The 26589-nt window shown below is 44.1% G+C and overlaps 1 protein-coding gene across 1 annotated transcript in view; it reads left to right on the top strand.

The window, feature by feature from the left end:
• LOC147312152 (titin-like) overlaps positions 1-26589 on the top strand; it is a 175449-nt gene that overhangs the window by 129728 nt on the left and 19132 nt on the right. The window contains exons 210-223 of the mRNA XM_086267313.1: positions 141-17420; positions 17524-17820; positions 18061-18648; positions 18747-19049; positions 19167-19463; positions 19553-19840; positions 19965-20270; positions 20417-20719; positions 20805-21110; positions 21239-23002; positions 23159-23452; positions 23663-23947; positions 24049-24348; positions 24455-26521. Coding sequence (XP_086123439.1) covers positions 141-17420; positions 17524-17820; positions 18061-18648; positions 18747-19049; positions 19167-19463; positions 19553-19840; positions 19965-20270; positions 20417-20719; positions 20805-21110; positions 21239-23002; positions 23159-23452; positions 23663-23947; positions 24049-24348; positions 24455-26521 — 24678 coding nt within the window. The remainder of the gene's footprint in view (positions 1-140; positions 17421-17523; positions 17821-18060; positions 18649-18746; positions 19050-19166; positions 19464-19552; positions 19841-19964; positions 20271-20416; positions 20720-20804; positions 21111-21238; positions 23003-23158; positions 23453-23662; positions 23948-24048; positions 24349-24454; positions 26522-26589) is intronic.

The raw sequence follows: 26589 nt of genomic DNA, 5'->3' as shown, positions 1-26589 counted from the left end.
AGATGTGAAAAGCAAAAGGCTACCAGACTCTGACATAATATTTCAACAATATAACAACAGCTTTGGGATTTTTTTGTGTAAAATTCTAGATTTATTTTATTAATTATAATAATAATAATTTCCTCTTTTATATCTTATAGATCCACCTGGACCTCCAGTCAATCCAAGAGTTACAGACACAACCAAAACCACTGCCACTCTGAACTGGGGAAAACCTCTTCATAATGGTGGACTGGAAGTTACTGGATATGTCATTGAGCACAAAAAAGAAGGAACAGAAGAATGGGTTAAGGATACCCCATCATCTCCACTTAGGATCACAGAATTTGTTGTTCCTGAACTAGACACTGGTGCAAAATACTGCTTCAGAATTAGTGCTGTGAATGCTAAAGGAGTGGGAGAACCTGCCGAAACTAAGGAATTCACTGAGATTGTGGAGCATGCAGCTGAACCTGGAATGGAGCTTGATGTTGAGCTCAGAAGAACTCTTGTTGTCAGAGCTGGCTGCTCCATTCGCCTTTTTGTGCCAATCAAGGGACGTCCTACACCTACTGTCACCTGGACCAAGGAAGGCGGACCTGTTCCACGTGCAGTCATTGACAGCACTGAATCATTTACGATGCTGATCATTCCTGAGAGTTCAAGAATTGATGCAGGCAAATATGAGCTTACCCTCGAAAACTCAGCTGGAAAGAAGAGTGCTGACATACACGTGAGAGTTCTGGATTCACCTGGGCCTCCGCTTAACCTAAAACCAATCAAGATTGACAAAGAAAGCATTACGCTTCAGTGGGAAATGCCTCTCATTGATGGTGGTGCAAAGATCACAAACTATATCATTGAGAAAAGAGAATCAACACGCAAGGCTTTTGCTACTGTTGTTACAAAGTGCCCAACTACTTCAGTCAGAATTTGTGACCTGGGTGAAGGTTGTGAGTACTATTTCAGAGTGTCTGCTGAGAATGAGTATGGTATCGGTGAGGCGGTTGAAACTTCTGATCCAATTCGTGCATCCCAGACACCAAGCTCTCCAGAGAGCATTATTCCTACTGATATCACCAAGAACTCTATCAGCCTGGCTTGGACCAAACCTAAGCATGACGGTGGAAGCAGAATTACAGGATATGTCCTGGAAGCCCAGAAGAAGGGAACTGATCAGTGGTCTCATATTACGACGGTCAAGAACATGGATTTCACTGTGAAGAATCTCAATGAGAATGAGGAGTACATTTTCCATGTAATGGCTGTCAATCACTCAGGTAGGAGTATTCCAAAGGAGAGCAAACCCATTGTTGTCAAGGACTCTACTTCTTTGCCAGAGTTTGACCTGCGTGGAGTTTGTCACAAGACTGTTATTGCCAAGGCAGGAGATGATATCAAGGTTGAAATTCCAGTTATGGGACGTCCTAGACCAACTGTCTCTTGGCAGAAGGATGGCGCAGCCCTGAAACTCACACAGAGGACCAATGTAGAAACGACTGCTGCTACAGTCATTATCAGCATCAGTGAGTGCACCAGAGCTGACAGTGGTGTATACACCATGACAGGAAAGAACATTGTTGGATCTGTGACAGACAGCATCACTCTGAAAGTTCATGATGTACCTGGTCCACCCAAAGGACCCGTTAAGATTGTGGAAATATCTCGTACTTATTGTATCTTTTCATGGGACGCTCCTGAGAATGATGGAGGGGTTCCCATCAACAACTATGTCATTGAAATACGAGACACCACTTCTCAAACATGGACTGAGTTGTCGTCTACCGTCATCCGCACAATGTTTAAAGCCATCCGGTTAACTACTGGATCAGAGTATCAGTTCAGAATAAAGGCTAAGAACAGATATGGTGTTGGACCTCCTATTACTTCAGAGACAGTGGTGGCTGCCTATCCATTCAAAGTCCCTGGTCCTCCAGGTACTCCTAACGTTGTTGCATTTACCAAAAACTCAATAACAATTGGCTGGAATGAGCCTGTGAATGATGGTGGAAATGAAGTCATTGGCTACCATGTTGAGAGGAAAGAAAGAACCAGCATAATGTGGTATAGGATTAGCAAGGGTCTTGTAAAAGGAAATATCTTTAAATCCTCTGGACTTGAAGATGGAGTTGCTTATGAGTTTCGTGTCATGGCTGAAAACATGGCTGGAATTGGTAAACCCAGCAAGGCCTCAGAACCGATATTGGCCTTGGACCCTGTTGACCCACCAGGTCAGCCTGTGCCAATATCTGTCAACAAGAATGCCATTACTATTCAGTGGACAAAGCCTGAGTATGATGGTGGGTTCAAAATCACCGGCTACATTGTGGAGAAGAGAGAACTGCCTGCTGGTCGCTGGATGAGAGCCAACTTTACCAACATAATTGAAACAACGTTCACTGTTAGTGGACTAACTCAAGATGCCTCATATGAGTTCCGTATCATAGCCAGAAACTCAGCAGGTGCAGTGAGCATACCTTCTGAGCCTTCAGATCCTATTATCTGCAAAGATGACATTATCGAACCACGCATTATGGTAGATGCCATCTTTAGGGATGTTGTTCTACTAAAGGCAGGAGAGTCATTCAAGCTTGAAGCTGATATTGCTGGTCAACCAACACCATCTATGGTTTGGACCAAAAATGGAAAGGAGGTTGAGAATACAATGAAACTGGAAGTTAGGTTCACTGAACTGACAACTACTCTAACCAACAAGGACTCTATAAGGCCAGATGGAGGTGAATTCATTTTGACTGCCACTAATGTTGGTGGATTTGCAAAGCACATTTTTAATGTTAAAGTGCTTGACAGACCAGGACCACCAGTTGGACCTCTTAAGGTAACTGATGTCACAGCTGAGAACTGTGCACTCTCCTGGGCTCCACCTGCAGATGATGGTGGTTCCAAGATTGAAGGATATGTGATTGAGAAGCGTGAATCAAGCAGACTGGTTTGGACCAGTGTTGTTTCAGACCTCCAAGATACACAATACAAGGTTACTAAGCTGCTCAAAGGAAACGAATACATTTTTAGAGTAATGGCAGTGAACAAATATGGAATTGGCGAATCGCTTGAATCACAACCCACTATTGCAGACAACCCATATGTGATTCCAGATCCTCCTGAGAATGCTGAGGTGACAGCTATCACTAAAGACTCAATGGTTGTCATGTGGCAAGCACCTAAGAGTGATGGTGGAACTCCCATCACCACCTACCATATTGAAAGAAAAGATAGAATGGGCCTCCGTTGGGTCAAGTGTAACAAGAGGAAAGTCAAAGATCTGCAGTTCAAGGCAACAGGTCTTGTTGTTGGACATGAATATGAATTCAGAATTATTGCTGAGAATGCTGCCGGATTGAGTGTACCAAGTGTGTCTAGTCCATTCTACAAGGCTACTGATGGACTATACAAGCCTGAAGCTCCATGCAACCCCAGAATCTTGGATACAACCAAGTCTTCAATTACTGTGGCTTGGAACAAACCTGCATTTGATGGTGGCTGTGAAATAATGGGCTACATTGTAGAAACATGCATCCCATCTGAAAAGAAGGAAGAAGAGGAATGGACCATTGTGACACCCAAGGAAGGTCTTCCTGCTACCTCATTCACCATTGTTAACCTGAAGGAGAATCAAGAGTACAAGATTCACATCTCTGCTGTCAATAGTGAAGGAATTGGAGAGGCAGCATCTGTACCTGGTAATCCAAAGGCAGAGGACAGGCTTCTCCCTCCTGAGATTGATTTGGATGCGGAACTTCGGTCAGTTGTCAGGCTTAGAGCTTGCTGTTCACTTAGACTGTTTGTGCCTATCAGAGGCAGACCACCCCCTCAGGTAAAATGGACCAAAGGAGATGGGGAACCAGTTGAGAGGGCAATCATTGACAGCACAACATCATACACATCACTGATAATTGAAAATGTCAACCGATTTGACAGTGGAAAGTATAATCTTACTGTTGAGAACAGCTCTGGCTCCAAGACAGTTACAGTACAAGTCAGAGTGCTTGATACACCAAGTGCCCCACAGAATCTGAAAATTACTGCTGTGACAAAGGATGCTGTGACTCTGACTTGGGATCCACCAGTGAATGATGGTGGAGTTAAAATTAAGAATTATGTTGTTGAAAAACGTGAGTCTACAAGAAAAGCATATGCCACAGTCAATGCTCTCTGCTATCAAACCACCTTCACTGTTGACCAGCTCCTGGAAGGATGCAACTATTACTTTAGAGTTTTAGCGGAGAATGAGTATGGCATCGGCTTGCCCATTGAGACTGGTGAATCAGTTAAGGTGTCAGAGAAACCACAGCCTCCTGGCAAAATCACTCTTAAGGATGTTACCAAAAACAGTGTCACTCTCTCCTGGGAGAAGCCAGAGCATGATGGTGGCAGTAGAGTGGGCTGTTATGTTGTTGAGATCCTGCCTAAGGGTGCTGACAAGTGGACCCAAGCACTGATCGTAAAAGAAACAGAAGCTACTATTAGTGGACTAAATGCAGGTGAAGAATATATGTTCCGTGTTGCTGCAAGAAATGAAAAAGGAACAAGTGATCCACGTCAGATTGGAGTCCCTGTGATTGTAAAAGACCTTGTTATTGCACCTGCTGTCAAAATGTTGTTCAACACATTTACTGTGTTGGCAGGAGAAGACTTGAAAGTGGAGGTTCCTTATATTGCACGCCCCAAAGCAACAGTTTCATGGGTAAAGGATGGTCTCCCTCTTAAGAGAACTAGCAGAGTAAACTTTGGTGCTACAGACACAATGCTGAACCTCACTATAAAAGAAGCTACTAAAGATGACGTTGGACACTACATTATTACTCTTACCAACACAGCAGGAGAGACTAAAGCAGATATTGGCATTGTTGTTCTTGACAAACCTGGCCAACCAGGTGGTCCAGTTAAGGTAGAGGAAGTCACTTCTGACAGTGTAACCATCTCCTGGAATCCACCAGAGTATGATGGTGGTTGCACCATCAAAAGCTATATTGTAGAAAAGAGAGACACATCTACAACTGCCTGGATGGTTGTATCTTCCAACCTAGCAAGGACCAAAATTAAGGCAGGCAGGCTGAAAACAGGTTCTGAGTATCAGTTTAGAATTACTGCAGAAAACAGATATGGAAAAGGTCCAGCTCTTCTATCACCATGCATTTTGGCTCAATACCCATATAAACTCCCAGGCCCTCCAGGTACACCATCCATTGCAGTCTGCACCAAAGATAGCATGGTGGTCACCTGGAATGAACCTGTCATTGATGGTGGAAGTTCTATCTTGGGCTACCACCTTGAACGTAAAGAGAGGAACAGCATCCTTTGGGTCAAACTAAACAAATCTCTTATTACAGACCAAACCTTTAAGACCACTGGTCTAGAACCAGGAATGGAGTATGAATACAGAGTGTATGCTGAAAACATAGTTGGAATAGGCAAAGCAAGTAAAGTGTCGGAGGGCTATATTGCTAGAGATCCTTGTGATCCACCTGGCACCCCAGAGGCAATAAAGATTACTAAGGACTCAGTGACTATTGTTTGGACCAAACCTGAGTATGATGGTGGTGCAAAGGTTACAGGCTACATTGTGGAAAAGAAGGAGCTTCCAGAGGGTCGTTGGTTGAAGGCTAATTTTACTAATGTAATTGAGACGGAATATTTAGCAAGTGGACTTGTGGAGGGCAATCAGTATGAGTTTCGTGTCATTGCCAGAAATGCTGCTGGTGTTTTCAGTATTCCTTCTTACAGCACTGGTCCAATTACTGCCAGAGATGAGATTGAGCCACCGCGCATAAGCATTGACCCAGAGTATACACAGAATATTGTGGTCAGTGCTGGCGACAACTTCAAAATTGATGCAGATGTTCATGGAAAACCACTGCCCTCTATCCACTGGATGAAGGGAGAGCAGGAACTAGGCAACACAATTCACAGGGAAATCAAGAACACACCCACCAAAGCTTTTATATCTGTCAAAGAAGCTAAACTGTCTGATGGAGGGCAATACATTTTGCTACTGAAAAATCCTGGAGGAGAAAAGACTGTACAGGTCAATGTTGTTGTTCTAGATAAACCTGGAGAACCACAAGGGCCTCTTGTTGTCACAGGAATAACCAAAGACAGATGCTGCCTTGCATGGAAACCACCATTGCAGGATGGTGGCAGCAAGATCTGTCACTACATTGTGGAGAGAAGAGAGACAAGCAGACTAATCTGGACTGTAGTTGAACAAAAAGTGGAGAACATTTGTCTAAAAGTTACTAAGCTCCTGGAGGGAAATGAGTACATCTTCAGAGTCCGTGCTGTCAACCAATTTGGAGTAGGCGCACCACTTGAATCTCCTGCTGTCATAATCAAGGATCCATACATGCTACCTGGATCGCCCAAGAACTTAGAAGTTTCAAATATTAAAAAGGATTCAATGGTGCTTACCTGGGAGGCTCCTTCTGAAGATGGTGGCAGTCCTGTAACTGGATACATAATTGAGAAGCATGACAAAGAAGGCGTAAGATGGACTAGGTGCAATAGGCAAACAGTCACTGATTTGAGTTTTAAGGTCAAAGGACTTTTGGAAAGCCACAATTATGAATTCAGAGTTGCAGCTGAGAATTCTGTTGGTGTTGGTGAGCCAAGCTCCCCAACTGTTTTCTACAAAGCTCTTGATCCTATCTTTAGGCCTGGCCCACCACATAACCCAAGAGTTACAGACACTACAAGAACATCAGTATTCCTGTCATGGGGAAAACCCATTTCTGATGGAGGCTGTGAGATTCAGGGATACATTGTTGAGTGCTGCACTACTACTGCTGAAGCACCTGCTGCTGAAGGAGCTGCCACAGACACAGTTGTTGAAGAATGGATAATGTGCACACCAGCTACAGGTGTTAAGAAGACTAAGTTTGAAGTTGCAAATCTGAAAGAAAACCAGGCATACAAGTTTAGAGTATATGCAATCAACAAAGTAGGAGTTGGTGAGCATGCTGATGTTGCTGGAATTGTTGTTGCTACGGACAGAGCAGATGAGCCAGACCTTGACATTGACCCAGAACTAAGAAAAATTGTTACCATTAAAGCTGGTGCGTCCCTAAGACTCTTCATTCCTATCAAAGGCAGGCCCACACCTACTATAAAGTGGGACAAAGATGAAGCTCCCCTTAAAGAGAGTGCTCAGGTTGAGATAACCAGCAGTTATACATTGCTTGTGATTGATAAAATGAGCAGAAATGACAGTGGAAAATACACAGTCTCTGCAGAGAATTCCAGTGGAACCAAATCTGCATTGGTTGTTGTCCGCGTCCTTGACACACCTAGTGCTCCTGTTAATCTTAAAGTGAAAGAAATTACAAACCAGTCAGTAACATTGGAATGGGAACCACCTCTGTTGGATGGTGGATCCAAGATCAAAAACTACATTGTTGAAAAAAGAGAAAGCACACGCAAAACATTTGCAGCTGTTGTCACAAATTGTCATGCTCTTTCATGGCAGATCGAACCACTCCAGGAGGGCTGCAGTTACTACTTCCGTGTACTTGCAGAGAATGCTTATGGTGTTGGTCTGCCTGCAGTAACTGTTGATCCTCTTAAGGTCTCAGAAGTGCCCCAGGCTCCAAAGAGTTTAATTGTTACAGATCAGACAAAAACAAGCATCTCTCTGGCCTGGGAGAGGCCAGAGTATGATGGTGGTAGCAGGATCATGCAGTACTTGCTTGAGGTGCAGCTGAAGGGTCAAGAGAAATGGTCTGCTGTAAACACTTTTAAGACAATGGAAGCAACAGTCTCCAATTTGAACCCAGGAGAGGAGTATCTTTTCAGAATTACAGCTGTCAATGATAAAGGGAAGAGTGATCCCAAAGTCCTTTCCGGGCCAGTGATGACCAAAAACTTGGTCTTTGAGCCAGATGTCCGTCCAGAATTCAGCAGCTACAGTGTTCATGTGGGCAAAGACATTAACATTGACATTCCTATCTTTGGACGTCCTAAACCTACCATCACATGGACTAAAGATGGCGCTCCGTTGAAGTTTACTACAAGAGTCCATATTGTCAATACACCAACACATACAACACTAAGCATAAAAGAGGCAGCAGGCGATGATGGTGGTATGTACAGCATAAATGTTGCCAACTCAGCTGGAAAGAAGGACACAACAATTGAAGTCATTGTACTTGACAAACCTGGCCCTCCATGTGGCCCTGTGAGATTTGATGAAATCACAACACAGAGTGTCACTATATCATGGGACCCACCAAAACACAATGGTGGATGCCAAATTTCAAACTACGTTGTACAGAAAAGAGATACGACTACTACAACATGGGAGAATGTTAGTATCAACTGGGCCAGAACCACCATAAAAGTACCTAGACTAAAGACTGGAGCTGAGTACCAGTTCAGGATCATTGCCCAGAACCGTTATGGTAAAAGCCATGGTCTGGATTCATCTGCTGTAGTTGCTCAGTACCCATACAGAGAGCCAGGCCCTCCAGGCACTCCTTTCATCTCTTCTCTCTCTAGGGACCACCAAATTGTTGAGTGGCATGAACCTGTCACAGATGGAGGCAGTCCTGTTCTTGGCTACCATCTTGAAAGGAAAGAGAGGAATAGTATTCTCTGGGTCAAGATCAACAAGACTCTCATCCACGAGACAAGTTTCAAGAGTTACCCCTTGGAGGAGGGTGTTGAATATGAATACAGGGTTTATGCTGAAAATATTGTTGGAATTGGAAGGAGCAGCAAAGTCTCAGAGGGATGTGTTGCCCGTGATCCATGTGATCCTCCTGGAATACCAGAGGCCATCCATGTGACCAAAGACACCATTGTCATTCAGTGGACTAAACCAGAATATGATGGTGGAAGCAATATCACTGGCTATATTGTGGAAAAGCGTGATCTGCCCGAGGGCAGGTGGGTAAAGGCAAATTTTACTAATGTGATTGAGACCCAGTTTACAGTGACTGGTCTGACTGAAAATGCACAGTATGACTTTAGAGTCATTGCTAAAAATGCTGTTGGCACTGTCAGCAAACCATCATATAACAGTGGACCTATAACTGCAAGTGATGCTGTGGAGGCACCCAAATTCTCCATTGATCCTGCATTCACCAAGACCATTATTGTCAATGCTGGAGAGACATTCAAGCTAGATGCTGATGTACGTGGCAAGCCGCTGCCAACAATCCAGTGGTTCAAAGATGACAAACCAGTTGAAAACACACTTCGACTAGAGATCAGAAACACAGAAAACCATGCAATGATTGTCATTAAAGACTCCATTAGAGTTGATGGTGGAACTTATACACTCCAGCTGAAAAATGAAGCCGGTAGTGAGACTGTTCAATTTAAGGTTTTAGTACTGGATAAACCTAGCCCATGTGAAGGACCACTCCATGTCACTGGAGTCGCTGAAGATAGATGCACACTGGTATGGCACCCCCCTCTACATGATGGAGGTAGTCCTATTACACATTACATCATTGAAAGAAGGGAGACAAGTCGTCTAGCTTGGACTGTTGTTTCTAGCAACTGTGGCACCACATGCTACAAAGTTACCAAATTACTGGAAGGTGACGAGTATATGTTCCGTGTAATGGCAGTTAATAGTCATGGTGTAAGTGAGCCACTGGAGTCTGGTGCAGTAATAATGAAAACTCCATTTGTTCTCCCTGGTCCACCTCACATTGAGGATGTATCTAACATTGCCCATGATGGTATGACCATCTCTTGGTCTGCCCCTGAGACTGATGGTGGCAGTGAAATTACAAATTACATAATTGAGAAAAAGGATAGAACCGGGATCAAATGGACCAGATGCAACAGACAGAAGGTCACTGATCTCTCATTTAGAGTTACAGGCCTGACCACAGGCCATGAGTATGAATTCCGAGTGGCTGCTGAGAACATAGTTGGAGTGGGAGAGCCAAGCCTTGCAAGTTCATACTACAAGGCCTGTGATCCCAAGTACAAACCTGGAGCCCCAGGATATGTGCATGTGATTGACTCAACAAAGACTTCTATTACTGTGTCATGGGGTAAACCTCTGTCTGATGGTGGCAGTGTCATTCAAGGATATATTGTTGAAGTCTGCAAGGCTGAAGAGGAAGAATGGACCATGGTCACTCCTCCAACTGGCCTGCGTGTCAACAAATATGAAATTACAAAGCTTACTGAGGGTCAGGAGTACAAGATTCAAGTGTGTGCTCTGAACAAATTGGGAGTTGGCGAGCCGGCAGTTCTGTCTGGAACAGCTAAGCCTGAAGAAAGGGTCGAACCACCTGAGATCCACCTTGACTCTGAGCTGAGGAAGGGCATTGTACTGAAAGCAGGCGGCTCTGTTAGAATCAATATTCCATTTAAGGGCAGACCAACACCTGAGATAAAGTGGACTAAGGATGATGGAAACCTGACTGAAAAACCAGTGGTCGAGAAAGCTCATAATTTCACACAGTTGTCTATTGACTCATGTGACAGAAGTGACTCAGGAAAATACACCCTCACACTGACTAACAGCAGTGGCACTGTGTCTGAGGTTATTTCAGTTAAAATTCTGGATGCCCCTGGGGCCCCACAGAACCTTGTTGTTAAAGAAATCAGAAAGGACTCTGTCACTCTTGCTTGGGATGCTCCATTGATTGATGGAGGTGCCAAAATCAAGAACTATGTCATTGACAAACGTGAATCAACAAGAAAGGCATATGCAAATGTGTCCACAAAATGCACCAAAACAACATTCAAAGTTGAGAACTTGATTGAAGGTGCTATGTACTACTTTAGAGTCATGGCTGAGAATGAATATGGAATTGGGCCGGCTGTGGAAACAAAGACTGCCTCCAAGGCCTCTGAAGTACCACTGCCTGTTGGAAAGATCTTCCTCAATGATGTCACTAAATCCAGTGTCTCACTGGCCTGGGAGAAACCTGAGCAGGATGGAGGGAGCAGAATTGCTGGCTATCTAATTGAGATGCAACCTAAGGGTACAGATAAGTGGGGAGTTGCAACAAATACAAAAACATGTGAAGGTACTGTCACAGGCCTTACAGCTGGAACAGAATACCTATTCCGCATCATTGCTTACAATGAAAAGGGAAAGAGTGAGCCAAAAGCACTTGCTGCACCTGTGATTGCCACTGACATGACCATGGAGCCCAGCATCAAAATTCCATTCAACACTTACAGTGTATTAGCTGGAAAGGATCTAAAGTTAGATTTTCCTGTTCTTGGCAAGCCAAAACCTAAAGTCACCTGGGCCAAGGATGGTCAGCCTTTGAAGGTGACATCAAGAATGAATATAATATCCACTAAAACAACAACGGGAATAGAAATTACTGAGGCATGCAAGGAGGACTTTGGCAAATACACAATTACAGCAGCCAACACCACTGGAACAACCGCAGAGGATGTATCTGTCATTATCCTCGACAAGCCTGGTCCACCAAAAGGGCCAGTCAAGATTGTTGAAGTGAGCAACACCTTTGTCCACCTCTCCTGGGACCCCCCAGAGTACACCGGTGGATGCCAAGTAAAGAATTACATAGTAGAAAAGAGAGACACAACCAGTACAACATGGCAAACAGTCACCACTCAGCTAGCTAGAACAGCTTTTAAGGTCAGCAAGCTGAAGACAGGTTCAGAATATCAGTTCAGAATCATAGCTGAAAATAGATATGGAAAGGGTGCGCCTCTGGATTCCAAGGCCATTGTGGTGCAATATCCATTCAAACCACCGGGTCCTCCAGGAACACCACATGTGAAATATGCAACTAAAGAAATGATGATCATTGAATGGAATGAGCCAGTCAATGATGGTGGAAGTGCAGTTATTGGCTACCATTTGGAAAGCAAGGAAAGAAGCAGCATTCTATGGAGCAAACTGAACAAGACTCTCATTACAGACACACAATTCAAGATCGTTAACCTTGAGGAGGGTATTGGATATGAATTTAGAGTTTATGCTGAAAATATTGTTGGCATTGGCCGATGCAGTAAAGTATCCGAGTCCTTTGTTGCTCGCGACCCATGTGATCCTCCTGGTACCCCAGAAGCTGTATCTATTTCTAAGAACCAGATCAGGATTCAGTGGACTAAGCCTCAGTATGATGGTGGTAGCAAAGTGAATGGATATATTGTGGAAAGGAAAGACCTCGCCTCTCCTGATGGACGCTGGGTAAGAGCTAACTTTACCAATATAGTTGAGACTGAGTACACTGTCACTGGTCTAACAGAAAATGAGCAATATGAATTTAGAGTTATTGCAAGAAATGCAGCTGGCATCTTTAGCGAGCCATCTGACAGCTCTGGACCTATTACTGCTACTGATGAAATTGAACCACCAAGGGCCTCAATGGATCCTAAATACAAAGATGTTATTGTTGTAAATGCTGGAGAAAATCTGCTTCTGGATGCAGACATCTATGGAAAACCAATTCCTGAGGTGCTCTGGCTGAAAGAGGGCAAGGAAATGGACAAAGCTTTGCGCATCGAAGTGAAAACTACACAGAAACGTGCAGCAATGACGATTAAGGATGTAACCAAGCTTGATAGTGGCCACTATGACCTCATCCTCAAAAATCTGGGTGGTACAAAAGTGTTCCCTATCACAGTTAAAGTCCTTGATAAACCAGGTCCACCCACTGGACCCATGAAGATTACTGGAGTCATGGCCGACAGGTGCATTCTTGCCTGGTCTGAGCCAGCTCTAGATGGCGGAGCCAGTATCACTCACTATGTGCTGGAGAAGAGAGAGACTAGCAGGTTGTCCTGGACCGTGGCTGCATCAGACATCAAGGGTCTGTACCATAAAGTAACAAATTTGCTTCCTGGAGATGAATACATTTTCAGAGTCAGAGCAGTGAATAAATATGGCATTGGTGACTATCTGGAAAGTGAACCCATTATTGCACGCAATCCTTACAAGCCTCCTAGCGCTCCTGGAACTCCAGAAGCCAGTCTGATCACAAAGGACTCTATAGTTTTGTCGTGGACAGCTCCTGAACAGACTGGTGGAGCTGAAATTGAAGGCTACCATCTTGAAAAACGTGACAAAGACAGTGTACGGTGGACAAAATGCAACAGACAAAAGCTTACAGACGCTCAGTTTAAAGTCACAGGTCTGAGCACAGATCACTTCTATGAGTTCCGTGTTGCTGCTGAGAATGAGGTTGGAATGGGAGATTTCAGTGAGCTGTCCCTGTTCTACAGGGCATGTGATGCCATAAGACCACCTGGGCCTCCGCACCATCCTAAAGTAACAGACTACACAAAGTCCTCTGTCTCTCTGTCTTGGGGCAAACCTGACTTTGATGGCGGTGCTTATATCAAGGGATACATTGTTGAAATGAGGGAGTATACACCGGTACCTGAGTCAACAGAGGAGGCGGAGATAGCACCAGCAGTAGAAGCACCAGTTGAAAAAGAATGGACAATGTTCACTCCACCCAGTGGCATTCAAGCCACCAAATTAACTATAACAGACTTGAAGGAGGGTGGAGAGTACCAGTTCCGTGTCTATGCAATAAATTCAGAAGGAGTGGGGGAGGCTGCTAATGTCCATGGCACAGTGGTTACTTCTGACAGGGCAGAAGCACCAGAGATAGAACTTGATGCTGAACTCAGAAAGGTTCTATCTGTCCGTGCTGGTGGGACTCTACGCCTCTTTGTCACCATCAGAGGAAGACCTGAGCCTGCTGTAAAATGGGAGAAAGTTGACAGTACCCTTACAGAGCGTGCTGTAATTGATACTACTCGTTCATTCACCATGCTTGTCATTGACAATGTTAATCGCTTTGACAGTGGCAAATACTCACTAACACTAGAAAACAGTAGTGGGAAAAAATCTGCAATTGTTGCAGTGAGAATTTTGGATACACCAAGTGCACCACAAAACTTTACCGTGAAGGAGCTAAAGAAGGATTCAGTGACTCTTGCCTGGGATACTCCACTTACTGATGGTGGCTCTAAAATCACAAACTACATCATAGAGAAGAGAGAGTCTGTTAGGAAGGCCTATGCTGCTGTCACCAGCAACTGTACAGCAAACTCATTTAAGGTAGAAGACCTGCCAGAAGGTGGAATTTTCTACTTCAGAATCTGTGCTGTTAATGAATATGGCCAAGGCCAGATGGTCGAAACCAAAGAAGTAAAGGTAGCTGAGGTACCTTTGCCACCAAGCAAGGTTACCCTTGTAGATTTGACCAAGACTAGTGTGTCACTGGCTTGGGAGAAACCTGCTCATGATGGTGGATGCAAAGTAATGTGCTACAATGTAGAATTTAAGCCTAAGAGTGGGGATAAATGGGGCACAGCATGTACAGTTAAGGTACCGGAAGCAACTATTCCTAATTTAACTCCAAATGAAGCTTATTTATTCAGAGTTGTTGCAATCAATGAGAAGGGGAAGAGTGAGCCAAAGGATCTTGGCTTACCTGTGGTTGCAAAGGATGTTGCTATTGAACCATCTATCAACTTGCTGTTTACCACATACACTGTGAAGGCTGGAGGTGACCTCACTTTTGAGGTTCCAATAAGAGGCAGACCAAAGCCCGCTGTGTCCTGGAAGAAGGATGGCCTTCCTTTGAAGCAAACCACATCAGTTTCTATCTTAAACACTGCAGCCTCATCCAAAATCATTATCAAAGAGGCTAAGAAGGAACATGTTGGGAAGTATGAAATGACTTTGGCAAACACAGCAGGAACTGTTACAGCAGATATTGGAGTCATTGTCCTTGATAAGCCAGGTCCACCTAAAGGAATTAAGGTGGATGCAGTGACTTCAGACAGCATCTCCCTTTCCTGGTCCCCACCAGAATATGATGGTGGCTGCTCCATCAGCAACTACATTGTGGAGAAGAGAGACACAAACACACAGGAATGGCAGATGATAGCAAGTAATGTTGCTAGAACAGCTTTCAAAGCTGGCCGCCTTACACATGGAGCAGAGTATCAGTTTCGTATTTATGCTGTTAACCGCTATGGAAAGAGTAGTTATCTGGATTCACCTGGAATCACTGCTCAGTACAATTTTAAACAGCCCGGACCTCCTTCTACACCCATAGTGAAACTGGCCACCAAGTCTTATATGCTGGTGACTTGGAATGAGCCAGTTAGTGATGGTGGTAGTCCTGTTCTGGGCTACCACCTGGAGAGGAAGGAGCGTTCTAGCATTCTTTGGACAAAGATGAACAGAGGAATGATCAAAGATACAGAGTACAAAGTCACTGGAATTGAAGAGGGCATGATGTATGAATACCGTGTATATGCTGAAAATATTGCCGGTATTGGTAAATGTAGCAAGGCTTGTGAAGCCGTAGCAGCAAGAGATCCATGTGACCCTCCAGGTAAACCCATTATCATTGCAATCACCAGAACATCAGTCTCCTTATCTTGGGAAAAACCAGAATATGATGGTGGAGCAAAGGTTTCTGGTTACACAATTGAACGCAGAGACCTTCCAGAAGGACGATGGACAAGGTGCAACTTCACTAATGTACCTGAGACCCATTATGATGTGACAGGCCTTACAGAGAACAGCCAGTATGATTTCCGTGTCATTGCAAAGAATGCAGCTGGACTGTTTAGTATACCATCAGACAATACTGGTCCCATCACTATTAAAGATGATGTGGAGCCACCACGCATCATGATTGATGTGAAGTTCAGAGAGACCGTGTTTGTGAAAGCCGGAGAAACTCTAAAGATTAATGCGGATCTTGCGGGACGTCCTGCTCCTGTCATTTCATGGACCAAGAATGGCAAAGAAATCGAGCTAAGAGCTAGAATTCAAATTGTTTCAACAGACACCAGCACGTGTCTCACTATGAAGGATTGTATCAGAAGAGATTCTGGACAGTATGCCCTGACTTTACAAAATATTGGTGGAACAGTTACCATGCCAATAAACTGTGTGATTCTAGATAGGCCAGGACCCTCAGCAGGACCACTTCAGATTACAGGTATCACAGCAGCAGAGTGCACTCTGTCTTGGGGTCCACCTCAGGAATCTGGTGGTGCAGACATCACTCATTATGTTGTTGAAAAACGTGAGACCAGTCGGCTGTCATGGACACTGGTGAAGGCAGATGTCACAAAAACATTCTTTAAAGTCACAGGTCTGCTCAAGGACAATGACTATATCTTTAGGGTTCTTGCTATTAACAAGCATGGTGTTGGTGAAGCTCTGGAGAGTGATGTTATAAAGGTTACAAATCCATACACCTTTGCCACTGCTCCAGCTAGTGTTGATGTCACTACTATAACTGGAGACTCAATGACCCTCACCTGGTGCAAGCCAGCCAATGATGGAGGCAGTCCCATTACTGGATATGTGATTGAGCGGCGTGAGAAAACAAGCATGCGTTGGGTCCGTGTGAACAGAGATCCAGTTCCTGAATTTACCACAGTAGTAACTAAACTCCGCAAGGGTTGTGAATATGACTTCCGAGTTTATGCTGAAAATGCAGCTGGTTTGAGTCCACCGAGTGAACCATCTGCAACATTCAGAGCAGTAGATCCTCTGGTCATTCCTTCTCGTCCAACCAAGCCAAAGATTGTGAATTCAACCAAAGACACCGTGTCTATTGTCTGGAAACCACCAACAGATGATGGTGGTGCTCCTATCCTTGGATACAGTGTAGAATACAGAGACTACATCCAGAAACCAGAGGAAGAAGAAGAATATGAGGAGGAAGAGGAGGTACTTGAGTCACCTGAAGAACTAGCAAGATGGGTTGAGGCCATCCCTCTTACAAAGAGCTTAGAATTCACCATCACTGGATTGAAGACAGATGCAGAATATGAATTCTGTGTTAAAGCAATCAATAAAGTTGGCAGCAGTGTGCGTAGTCCATATTCAAATCCATCTGCCGCAAAGGACAGAACTGCAGAACCATCATTTGATGTTGACATTGAGATGCGTAAAGTGCTCTCTGTTAAGCATGGTACAGCATTTACTCTTAATGTGCCATTCAAGGGAAACCCTTTGCCATCAGTGACATGGGCTAAGGAGGGTGTTGATCTGAAAGTCAGAGGAACCATTGAATCAACAGAATCCAGCACTTCATTGACTATTGAGAAGTCAACTAGAAATGACTCTGGAGAATACACTGTCACAATTGAATCACCACTAGGAAAAGCAACGTTGCCTGTGGTTGTCAAAGTACTTGACTCTCCAGGACCCCCAGTGAACGTTAAAGTAACTTCAGTGACCAGGGATTCTGCAACCCTCACTTGGGATCCTCCAGAGAATGATGGTGGTGATGCAGTAAAGGCCTACCATGTTGAAAAACGTGAGGCCAGTAAGAAAGCCTGGGTGTCTGTGACTGGCAACTGCCACACTCTGACTTACAAGGTGGAAGACCTACAGGAGGGAGCTATCTATTATTTCAGAGTTATTGGAGAAAATGAGTATGGAGTGGGTGTCCCTCAGGACGCTAAGGCTGGGACAAAGATCACAGGTAACATATGCACTGAGTGCTTATATTTGTAAAGGTTTTTTCTTTAAAAACATCATAAATCAATATTATGGACTTAATAAAATTGTCCTGCTGTCTGTTATAGAGGTACCAAGTCCACCTATGAAACTTGGAGTTGCAAATGTTACCAAGGACAGTGTTACTATTGCCTGGACCAGACCAGAATATGATGGCGGAAGCAGAGTCACTGGTTATCTTATTGATGCCCTGGAGAAAGGACAGACCAAATGGGTGAAATGTGCCACTGTGAGGATCTTGACTCACACAATCAAGAGCCTTAGGGAAGGTGCTGAGTACTTTTTCAGAGTCCGTGCTGAGAACCATGCTGGACTTAGTGAACCCAAGGAGATGATCGTTCCAGTTATTGTCAAGGAAATACACGGTATTGTTGCTGTCTTTACTTTAAACTTTTCAGATTACACATATTACATAATGTACATTTCTGACATGCTATGTCTATGTATAATTAATCCTAATTATAATAATTATAATAATCCTAATTTATATAAATGGGCAAGTTTTTAAAAGCTATGGTATTTCCGAAATAATAAACATTATTATTGTTTTACTAAGCTGCCATGTCTTACCACAGTCCTGTGTTATTATTTTTCTTTTCCAACAGAGGCTCCAGAGTTTGACCTAAAGAACTACCCCAAGAATACAGTTTATGTAAGAGCAGGATCCAATCTGACCTTTGAGATTCCATTAACTGGCAGGCCCATGCCAAAGGTCACTGTTTCCAAGAACAATATTGTCATTAAGGGATCCAAGAGGCTGCTGACAGAAGTAACTCCAGATAGTTTAATCATCACCCTAAATGAAAGTGTTTCAGTGGATGCTGGCAAATATGAAATCACAGCCTCAAATGCAGGAGGTACTACCAAGATTTTCATTATCTTCGTTGTGCTGGACAGACCTGGACCTCCTGTTGGTCCAGTTCAGATTGGAGAAGTTGGAGAGACCACAGTGTGTCTGAAATGGACTCCTCCAGAGTACGATGGTGGCAGTCCTGTTACGAATTATGTTGTTCTTAAACGTGAAACCAGCACTCCTGCCTGGGTAGAGGTGTCGACTACCATTGCCAGAAGTGAGATCAAGGTGACTAAGCTGACTAAAGGAGAGGAGTACCAGTTCAGAATTAAGGCTGAGAATCGTTATGGCATCAGTGATCATATTGACAGCAAGCCGGTCATGATAAAGCTTCCATACAGTAAGCCACTTTATCCTGTATCTTCAATTCCAATTCTTCTGTTTTATGAACAAGGCATCTTTGTTAATGTATTCTAACAAGAGTGTGTTCTGTAACAGCTGTGCCTGGACCTCCATCCACACCTTGGGTTAGCTATGTATCTAGAGAGAGTCTCACAGTCTGCTGGAATGAGCCAGTCAATGATGGTGGAAACCCTGTAGTTGGATACCATCTCCAGATGAAAGAGAGGACCAGCATCCTTTGGCAGAAAATCAATAAGACCCCAATCCCAGGAGACCAGTGGCGTGTCACAAACATCTGCCCTGGTCTTATCTATGAATTCAAGGTGGCAGCTGAAAATTCTGCTGGTATTGGAAAAATGAGCAAAACATCAGAAGAAGTGCTTGCTATTGATGCCTGTGGTCAGTATTTTAAGTATTTAATTTTTGCAGTTTTATGCCTTAATTATATGAGCTTACAACTGAAAATCTTTGCAGTTACTTTATTAAACTTTGATCTTTCTCACTTTAATAACACAGAACCCCCGGCAAATGTTCATGTCACCGAAGTCACGAAGAACTCGGTCAGTCTGGCCTGGCAGAGGCCTCCATATGATGGTGGCAGTAAGATTACTGGTTACAGTGTAGAAAGGAGGGAGGCACCCAGCGGCAGATGGGTGAAGGCCAACTTTACAAACATCATTGAGATGGGTTTCACTGTATCTGGACTGACCCAGGATGAGTCTTATGAGTTCAGAGTTTATGCTAAGAATGCAGTTGGGTCTGTCAGCAATCCATCTCTCATTGCTGGACCAGTGACTTGTGTTGATGCATGTGGTGAGCATATAATCCAAAATTATATGGACATTTATTAATTACTTGTAATAATTTTATTTATACACTTGTATAAATGTTTCTCGTCACAGGTGCCCCAGCTATAGACCTTCCTCCAGAGTACCTGGATGTAGTTCAGTACAAAGCTGGAGCTACAGTTAAGCTCAGAGTAGGAATTATTGCCAAGCCTCTACCAACGATTGAGTGGCTCAAGAATGGAAAGGAGCTAATAACAACCTCCACTGTGTCTGCTGAAAGCACAACGGACTCTTCTGCTGTTCTGATCAAGGATGCAACTCGCAATGACACAGGTTCATATGAGATCAAGATTAAGAATGTTCTGGGGTCAGCATCTGCAACCATCAGAACTGAAATCCTAGGTATTTATAAGTTATTGATTCTCACATTTCCTTACATCTGAATTCCTAACCAGTTTAAATCCAGACTATAAAGCCTCCATCATCTCATCCATCCATGTTATTTTAATTTTTTATCTTTCCTTAGACAAACCTGGACCCCCAGCTGGCATTATTAACTTCAACTCCATCACAGCAGAAAGAATTATGTTCAGCTGGGAACCTGTGCCTGAGTGTGACCAGGGAGGCTCCAAAGTCACCCACTACATTGTTGAAAGACGTGAAACCAGTAGAGTGGTGTGGTCAACAGTTTCTGAAAGGTGTGAACAGACGTACATTACTGTTGGCAAGCTGGTCCGTGGAAATGAGTATGTATTCCGTGTAATGGGTGTTAACAAGTATGGAGTTGGAGAACCACTGGAGTCAGAGTCTGTCATCGCTAAGAATGCCTTTGGTAGGTTTCACTAGAGTGGCATGGAATCCACAGCAGCTATCCTCTGTGTTTCTTCTTCTTTTTAACACATTTTATTTTTATCAGGCTTTTTTGTCATTAACTTCACTGTTATGTGATCTTAACATACCTATTGTCTGTTCTTAAAGTCACTCCTGGGCAGCCTCATACCCCTGAGGTGACCACCATTACAAAGTCCACTATGGTGGTGGAATGGGGCAAACCAGGTGTGGATGGAGGCAGTGCAGTGACAGGCTACTACCTGGAGAGACGAGACAAGAAGAGCTTGCGCTGGATCAGAGTTTATAAAGAGCCTGTCACTGACGCCAAACAGACAGTTTATCACTTGACAGAAGGAAATGAATACCAGTATCGTGTGTGTGCCATTAACAAGGCCGGAGAGGGACCGTTTTCTGATGCATCAGACTATTATAAGGCTGCTGACCCAGTTGGTAAGTACACTTAGATTCACAGATTTACCACAAAAGTAATGATTACTAATCTACACTCCACTTAACAAATACATGGTACTTACAGATCCACCAGATGAGCCTTGCAAGTTAAAGGTGGTGGACTCTACCAAGACTTCCATCACTTTGGGCTGGTCCAAGCCAGAATGGGATGGAGGAAGTGAGGTCACAAGTTACATGGTGGAAAAGCTTGTGGAGGGAGAAAAAGAATGGGCTATGATTACCTCCAAAGGAGAGGTTAAAACAACAGAATATGTTGTCCACAATTTAAAACCAAATGTTAACTACTTCTTCAGAGTCTCTGCTGTCAATTGTGCTGGTCGCGGAGAGCCTCTGGAGATGACTGAACCAGTGCAGGCTAAGGACATCCTGGGTAAATTCATTACTTATTGAAAATAAAATAAATCGTGTCTTCAGTGTACAGCATGTGTTTCTTGTTTTGTATTCATGTTGCCCACATATAGTTTCCCCTGTATGACCTTCTATATACTCCCTTCCCAGAGGAGGCCCAGATTGACTCTGATGTTGCCATGAGAACTCACTACATTGTGAAGGCCGGCAAGGATGTTGAGCTGTCTGTTCCATTGAAGGGCAGACCTGCGCCCACTGCCTCTTGGAGCAAGGGAGAAGAATGCATTGACCACGATCCCAAATATGAATTCCACCATTCAGACACAAGCACAGTCCTTGTTATGCGTGAGGTGACCAAGCTTGATACTGGAAAATATACAGTAAAGATAGAGAATGGTGTGGGTGAGCCCAAGACAGTGACTCTGTCTGTCAAAGTCCAAGACACCCCAGCTCAGTGCAGGAACCTGGTCCTGAAGGAGGTGACCCGTGGAAAGGTGACTCTCTGCTGGGAGGCCCCACTTCTTGATGGCGGTGCAGAGATTACTAACTATGTTGTGGAGAAGAGAGACTCATCCAAGAGATCATACTCTATGGTGACAAACAAATGCACAGACACAACATACACCATTGAAGATCTTTCTGAAAAGACATCCTTCTTCTTCCGTGTCTTAGCAGAGAATGAGAATGGTATCGGTGATCCATGTGAAACACATGAACCTGTTAAGGCTACAGAAACTCCAGGCCCAGTCAAGGAGGTTTCAATGAAAGATTCATCAAAGACCTCCATCACTCTCCAGTGGCTTAAACCAGATTACGATGGTGGTAGTATAATCTCTGACTACATTATTGAGAAGAAGGTCAAGAATGAAGATTGGTCATTAGGAGGAACAAGCAGACAGTGTGAGTTTGAGGTAAAGAAACTGAAGGAGCACTCGAACATGTTCTTTAGAGTTGCTGCCAGGAATGAGAAAGGACATGGAGATTTTGTTGAAATTGGACCTATCAAGGTCATTGACTACATTATTACACCAGAGGCAGACCTTACAGAATATCCACATGGTAGCATCAGCATTCGCCTGGGTCACAATGTGCACATTGAACTGCCATACAAAGGCAAACCCAGACCTTCTGTTCTTTGGATGAAGGACAGCCTGCCGCTTAAAGAGAGTGATCAAGTACGCTTCAAGACAACAGAAAACAAAGCCACCCTAATGATTAAGAATGTGAAGAAGGAGAATGAGGGCAAATACACCTTAACCCTTGACAACAAAGTGAACAGGAAATCCTTCCACATCCATGTCATCACACTGGGACCACCATCAAAGCCTGTTGGACCTATCCGACTGGACGAAGTGAGAGCAGAAAGCATTATGATCTCATGGGATGAACCAAATGACTATGGTGGTGGAGACATAACTTGCTACACCGTGGAGAAACGTGATACCTCCCAAAATGACTGGAAGATGGCCTCCTCCAGTGTACAGGATACTCAATTCAAAGTCTCCAACCTTATCAAAGGTGTCCAATACCAGTTTAGAGTGTGTGCTGAAAACAGGTATGGTGTCAGCGAGCCTCTGCTTTCGCAAATGGTTATTGCCAAGCACCAATTCAGACCACCAGGCCCACCAGGCAAGCCGATTGTATACAATGTTACCAACGATGGTATGACCATTCAGTGGGAGAAACCTATCTATGATGGTGGCACCCCTATTCAGGGCTATCATGTGGAGAAGAAGGAGAAGAATAGCATTATGTGGCAAAAGGTGAACACTATGTTGATCAAAGAAACAGATCACAGGATTTTGGAGCTCATTGAAGGCCTTGAATACTCCTTTAGAGTCTATGCACAGAATGATGCTGGGTTCAGCCGAATGAGTGATGAGAGCAAACCAATCATGGCCGTCAGTCCAGTTGGTGAGTATTAATTCAGACCATGACATAAATCCCTTTGTTACACTAGAAAAATACAACATGCTGGAAATTTTGCATGTTATGTATAAAATCTGAGAAAAATGTTGTCGGAATAAAAACACTGTGGCAAAGAGTTAAAAGGTGCATTATGCATTTCAGATCCTCCTGGCCAGCCTGATTACACTGATGTGACTAGTGACTCAGTGTCACTGAAATGGGATGCACCCAAACGTGATGGCGGTAGCAAGATTGTTGGATACAATATCGAGAAACGCCAAGGACATGGACGCTGGTTCAAGGCCAACTTGACTGATGTGCACGACTGTCAGTATACCGTCACTGGTTTGGCAATAAATGAACGCTATGAGTTTAGGGTCATTGCCAGAAATGCCATGGGTGTTGTCAGTCCTCCATCCAACTCTTCTGGCATGATTGCTGTCAGAAGTGAAAATGGTGAGTAATAGCAGGAAAGAGCTTGGACAGTGTAGATATTGGGGAAGCATTAAATCAGAGTTTAAAGGGTAAATAGTATAGTTGAAGTCCAATGCTTTTGTTTCCCTTGGTTGCTACCCATGTTTTCCTCAGCTCATTTTTCCAAGAATTACCTCTACATAGCTTACTAAAGCTGCCCGCTGTAAACTAATGCCTTTTTTCCCAAACCAGCTCTTCCAAACATTGAGTTTGGCCCAGAGTACTTTGAAGGTTTGACAGTCAAGGCAGGAGACAGCATCAGGCTAAAGGTGACCATCACTGGACGCCCAGTTCCCAAAGTTGTCTGGTTCCGAGAAGGTGTGGAGATTACAAAAAAGATGATGGACATTATTACAGTTCCTGGATCCAGCACCCTCTTTGTCAGGGATGCTGATCGTTCACACTGTGGGCGCTACACTGTGGAAGCTACCAATGGGTCTGGAACCAAAAAGGAAAACATCCTTGTTCAAGTCCAAGGTTTGCATTTTTGAAAGTTTTCTCCCTATACTTCAGTATCAATATTTACCATTCTATTCATTTGTATTCTAACTTAACTTTCTCACAACTATTTGACACAGATACACCTGGCGAGCCTGTTGGACCGATCACTTTCAGTAACATCTCAGAGGGCAAGTGCAGTCTGTCTTGGAACCCACCAGAGAAAGATGGTTGTTCTGAGATTTCACATTACATCATTGAGAAGCGTGAGACAGCCAAGATTTCGTGGGCATTGGTGTCTGATGAATGTAAGGAGTGCACCTTCCACGCAACCAAGCTCATTAAGACTAATGAGTATCAATTCAGGGTCTCTGCTGTTAACAAGTTTGGAGTTGGCAGACCTCTGGAATCCAGTCCCATCATTGCACAGATGCAATACAGTAAGTTGTCATTTTGGAAGGTTTTAAAAATCAACATATGGAAGTTTTCAAATCTATATTACATTTATTTAGTCATTTCCACTCACTATTAAAATTGTTTCCCCAGCCACTCCTGATGCTCCAGGCACTCCTGATGCAACTGAAGTTACAGGAGAGAGCATCACCTTGTCCTGGACTCCTCCAAAATCTGATGGAGGAAGCCCGATTCATTATTACATCCTGGAAAAACGTGAAAAGAAGACTGTCCGGTTCTACAAGGTGATCACCAAGAAGCCTATTACTGACTGTGCACATAGGGTTATCAACCTGACAGAGGATATGGAATACGAGTTCCGTGTTATGGCTGTAAATGATGCTGGTGTTGGAACTCCTAGCAACATCTCTTTACCCATCAAAGCCGCTGAGCCAAAAGATATACCTTGCGCTCCATCAGTGGTCTGTGTTTCGGACTCCACCAGTACCTCCATCAGTTTGGAATGGACCAAGCCTGCTGACGATGGAGGCATGGAGATTCTTGGCTACATAATTGAAATGGTGAAGGGAGAAGAGGTGGAATGGAAGAGAGTAAATGAGGAGCTTGTAACTGAAACAAATTATGTGGTGACAGGTCTGCAGACAGGGGCTGAGTACAAATTCCGTGTTGCAGCTGTCAATCATGTGGGTAGAGGTGAAGACAAGGAAATTCCAGAGCCTGCTCAGGCAGTAGATAGGCTAACAGTGCCACAGGTAGATATTGATGCTGCCTTTAAGCAGACACACATTGTCAAAGCGGGAGGTTCAGTGTGCTTGGGCATCCACTTCAGAGGAAAGCCTATTCCTACTGCCACTTGGGTGAAGGAGGAAGGAGAGCTCAGTGTCATGTCAGAGGTAACAACTACTGATGGTTACAGTTCTCTGAGCATTGAAAACTGCTCTAGAAATGATACTGGCAAATATACTGTAAACCTAGAAAATTCCAGTGGTAGCAAGGCTACTACATTTGTTGTAAAAGTCATGGACACTCCTGGACCTCCAGAGACTGTTGCCTTCATGGAGGTGACCAGAGGCTCAGTCACACTTATGTGGAAATCTCCTCTTAATGATGGCGGAGCCAGAATCCATCACTATATTGTTGAGAGGCGTGAGGCTAGCCGCCGCACTTGGCAGCAGTCCGGTAGCAAATGCACACAGCACTACCTAAAGATACAGGACCTGCTGGAAGGAGTGCCATACTTCTTCAGAGTCTCAGCCGAGAACCAGCACGGTGTGGGTGAGGCATTTGAGCTGACTGAGCCTGTCATTGCCACTGCAGCACCATCAGCTCCAAAGAGACTGGATATCCTCGACACCACAGACAACTCTGTGTCACTAGGCTGGCTGAAACCAGAGCATGATGGCGGTAGTCGCATTCAGTGTTATGTCATTGAAGCTAGGCCAAAAGGTACAGACAAATGGGTAGTTGTTGGCAACACCAAAAATCTGACCTATGTTGTCGAAAAGCTCAACAAGGGTGATGAATATGACTTCTGTGTGAAGGCTAAGAATGAAGCTGGTTATAGCAAGCCCAAGGAAACTCTGGCTCCTGTGCTGGTCAAAGAGCCTCACATTGAACCTGCTGCTGACCTCAGTGAAATCACCAACCAGCTCATCACATGCAGGTCTGGAAGCACTTTCACCATCGATGTTCCAATCAGTGGCAGACCTGCTCCTAAGACCACCTGGAAGTTGGAGGAAATGAGACTGAAAAACACAGACAGAGTCTCAATCAAAGTTACTAAGGACAGAACCAGTATCTCAGTTAAGGAGGCCATGAGAGGAGATGGTGGGAAATACCATCTGACTCTGGAGAATGTGGCAGGAACCAGAACGTTTACTATTGAAGTTAATGTCACAGGCAGACCCAGTCCTCCAAGTGGACCAATAGAAATCTCATCAATTACTTCTGAGTCCTGTGTTGTTAACTGGCATCCACCAGAAGATGATGGTGGCACTGACATCACCAACTACATCGTAGAGAAGCGTGAATCTGGCTCAACGGCCTGGCAGCTCATCAACTCCAGCGTGAAGCGCACCTCTCTCCACGTCAGTAACCTGACCAAATACATGCAGTACACATTCAGGGTCTCTGCAGAAAACAGATTTGGTGTCAGCAAGTCCACTGAGTCTGAGACTATTGTCGCTGAGCATCCTTACAGTAAGTGTTACTCTATAATGTTACTTTTGAGCTTATGAATTTATAATATTCATTTCCATCCTATTCCA

The sequence above is a fragment of the Aulonocara sp. 'chitande type north' Nkhata Bay genome, linkage group LG16, assembly GCF_057382095.1.
Source record: "Aulonocara sp. 'chitande type north' Nkhata Bay isolate Kocher_YH1m ecotype deep benthic linkage group LG16, A_spYH_male_GT1.1, whole genome shotgun sequence".
Classification (NCBI taxonomy): Eukaryota; Metazoa; Chordata; class Actinopteri; order Cichliformes; family Cichlidae; genus Aulonocara; species Aulonocara sp. 'chitande type north' Nkhata Bay.
The sequence above is the reverse complement of the archived record's forward strand: the minus strand, read 5'-3'. Positions and strand labels throughout refer to the sequence as shown.